Source organism: Parasteatoda tepidariorum, chromosome 2, assembly GCF_043381705.1.
Source record: "Parasteatoda tepidariorum isolate YZ-2023 chromosome 2, CAS_Ptep_4.0, whole genome shotgun sequence".
Lineage (NCBI taxonomy): Eukaryota > Metazoa > Arthropoda > Arachnida > Araneae > Theridiidae > Parasteatoda > Parasteatoda tepidariorum.
In genome coordinates, this window is record NC_092205.1 from 37,387,029 (window position 1) to 37,389,551 (window position 2,523).

At 32.9% G+C, this 2,523-nt stretch overlaps 1 protein-coding gene across 1 annotated transcript; it reads left to right on the forward strand.

Moving 5' to 3' along the window:
* Positions 1–575: 575 nt before the first annotated feature.
* LOC107438591 (general transcription factor II-I repeat domain-containing protein 2B-like) lies at positions 576–1,874 on the forward strand. Its single transcript, XM_016050906.2, has one exon. The coding sequence runs from the start codon at positions 576–578 to the stop codon at positions 1,872–1,874; it is 1,299 nt and encodes a 432-aa protein (XP_015906392.2).
* Positions 1,875–2,523: the final 649 nt, after the last annotated feature.

Here is a 2,523-nt window from a genome sequence, read left to right on the forward strand (position 1 = left end):
ATATGACAATATTTATATCTGACACAATAGTTTAATAATTAAGTTTAATTCTTTTTGCAAAATACAAATCACTAAGAAAATGAAGTAACTTCCGAACTTTAACGAAATATTCGCCTAGATCATAGGTGGGGAACATGCGGCCTCCGCGAGGTTCTTGTGCGGCCCTTTGCCACCTAGTACAAAATGGTAGAGTTCGTTTCAAAAAACAACTATTGTACATCAACGCCATGACAGTTCCGCGAAAAATCCTGCCAAAGACTGAAAATTCCACAAATTCCTTTACTGAAAATTCCACAATGTGTATGTAGTTTACCAATCTAAAAGAAACGAATAATGTTCTATGTAATATTTATTTGAAAATAAATTAAAATTACAAAATACTATTTACAAAATTTGTTGGTTTCAGATCCCCCATTTGAGTGTCACACCTTGCTTTGGCTTCTCTGACTCGCATCTCTCAACGCTTCCCTGTTGCGATCTTCAGCAAACTGTAGTTAACAGTGCGTGCTTATAACAGTTACACGGCTTATAACAGTTGTTAAATATATTATTTGATATTCGTTTTTTTATCCATCATGTCAAATAGTAAGAGAAGAAAATTAGGTGATGAAAACAGAACATTTAATGTGGAATGGGAGTTAGATTTTTTCTTTACTGCTGAGAAAGATAAAATGATGTGTTTGTTGTGCAATACAGTTTTAAATACTTTAAAAAAAGCGAATGCAAATAAACACTATTTGACTCATAAAGAACATAAATATTTCGCTATAGAAGGTGAATCACGAAAAGCTGCACTTCAAAAGTTGAAAAATGGGAAGCATCAGCAGCAGGCATCTTTTAGTGCCTTTGTAAATCAGAATTCCTCTGCAGTTGCTGTTACGTATAAAATAGCACATATACTTGGAAAAAGGGGCAAACCATTTAGTGACATTGAAATTATTAAAGAATGTATTGTTGAAGCAGTGAGTATGTTAAATCCAAGAAATGTCGACAAATACAAACAATTACCTCTTTCAAGAAGAACTGTAGCAGATCGACAGCATGAATTAGCGCAAAATGTAGCAGAGCAACTTCATACAATTATACAAAATGAAGATGTTTATTTTTCAATTGCTTTAGATGAAAGCACTGATAAAACAGATTCAGCACAGGTTTTATATTTTATTCGTGCTATAACTAAAGATTTTCAATGTTACGAAGAACTACTTGCGTTGGGTACACTAACTGGAAGAACTCGCGGAGCCGATATTTTCGAAAACTTCAAAGAAGTATGTAATAAATTACAATTGAATGTCAGTAATTTAGTCAGTGTCTGCACCGATGGCGCACCTTCCATGAGAGGCAAAAAAGAAGGATTCGTTGCTTTGTTAAAAAAGGAAAACTTAAACTTGAAAAAATTGATATCATTTCACTGCATTTTGCATCAGCAAAATCTTTGCGCAAAATCTACCATTTTGCAAGACACTCTGGATAGAACCATTGCCATTGTCAACTATATTCGCGTAAATGCAATGCGTCATCGTGAATTTCGGCAGATGCTCTCTTTAGATGAGGAAACGTATAGTGTTGACCTACCATACTACTGCAAGGTTCGCTGGCTATCAACAGGTCAGGTTTTGATAAAAGTTTTGTCTTTACGACGACAAATTTTAAACTTTTATCAAGAACAAGGAAAACAATGTGATCTATCAGATGAAGTATTTCTCAGAAACCTTGCCTTTTTGTCTGATATGATGACAAAACAAAACAATTTAAATTTTTGCCTGCAAGGTGAAACGAGGTATATTTATGAAATGTGGCAAAAGATCCAAGCGTTTAGAAAAAAATTATCATTTTTCAAAACATTGCTTTGTCGATCGGAAATATCTGCATAACACTTCCCGGAGTTAGCTAAAATGTTAAAAGAGCAGAACTGTGAAAATAAAATATTCGACGAATATGTAGGTGTCTTGGATTGTTTAATAGAAGAGTATACTAAAAGATTTTCTGATTTTGACGAGCACACTCCTGCTATGAAATTGGCATTTGAACCACATTTAATAGATATATCCGAGGCTCCTGCAGAACTACAAATGGAGTTAATTGATTTAGGGGAAGATAGTCAAATCCCTTTTTAACGCTAAAAAGGATCCCATAGAAATCTGGAAAAATGCTGTTATATATCCATGCTTTCGAGAACATGCTCGCCGTTTACTTTCCTGCTTCGGAAGTACCTACTGTTGCGAGACAACATTTTCCCTCAACATTTGTCAAAAATAAAAACAAATTTAAGAACGCAAATTACAGATGCACATTTAGAGGATCAATTAAAGCTGTGTGTTACGAAGCTTGATCCAAATATACAATTACTGTCCAACAAAAAACAAAGCCAAATAAGTCACTAACTTAGTGAATAAAAAAATATTTTTTATTGCATTTTTTTATAATATTTTTAAATTATTTTATATGTATATTATACTTGTATTTAAAATTTTGTAGTATTATATTTTATTTTTTCTATATAATGCAATAAATTGTTAATTC

Coding starts and splice junctions, on each gene's coding strand:
- LOC107438591 (XM_016050906.2), top strand. CDS start 576: ATGTCAAATAGTAAGAGAAGAAAATTAGGTGATGAAAACAGAACATTT.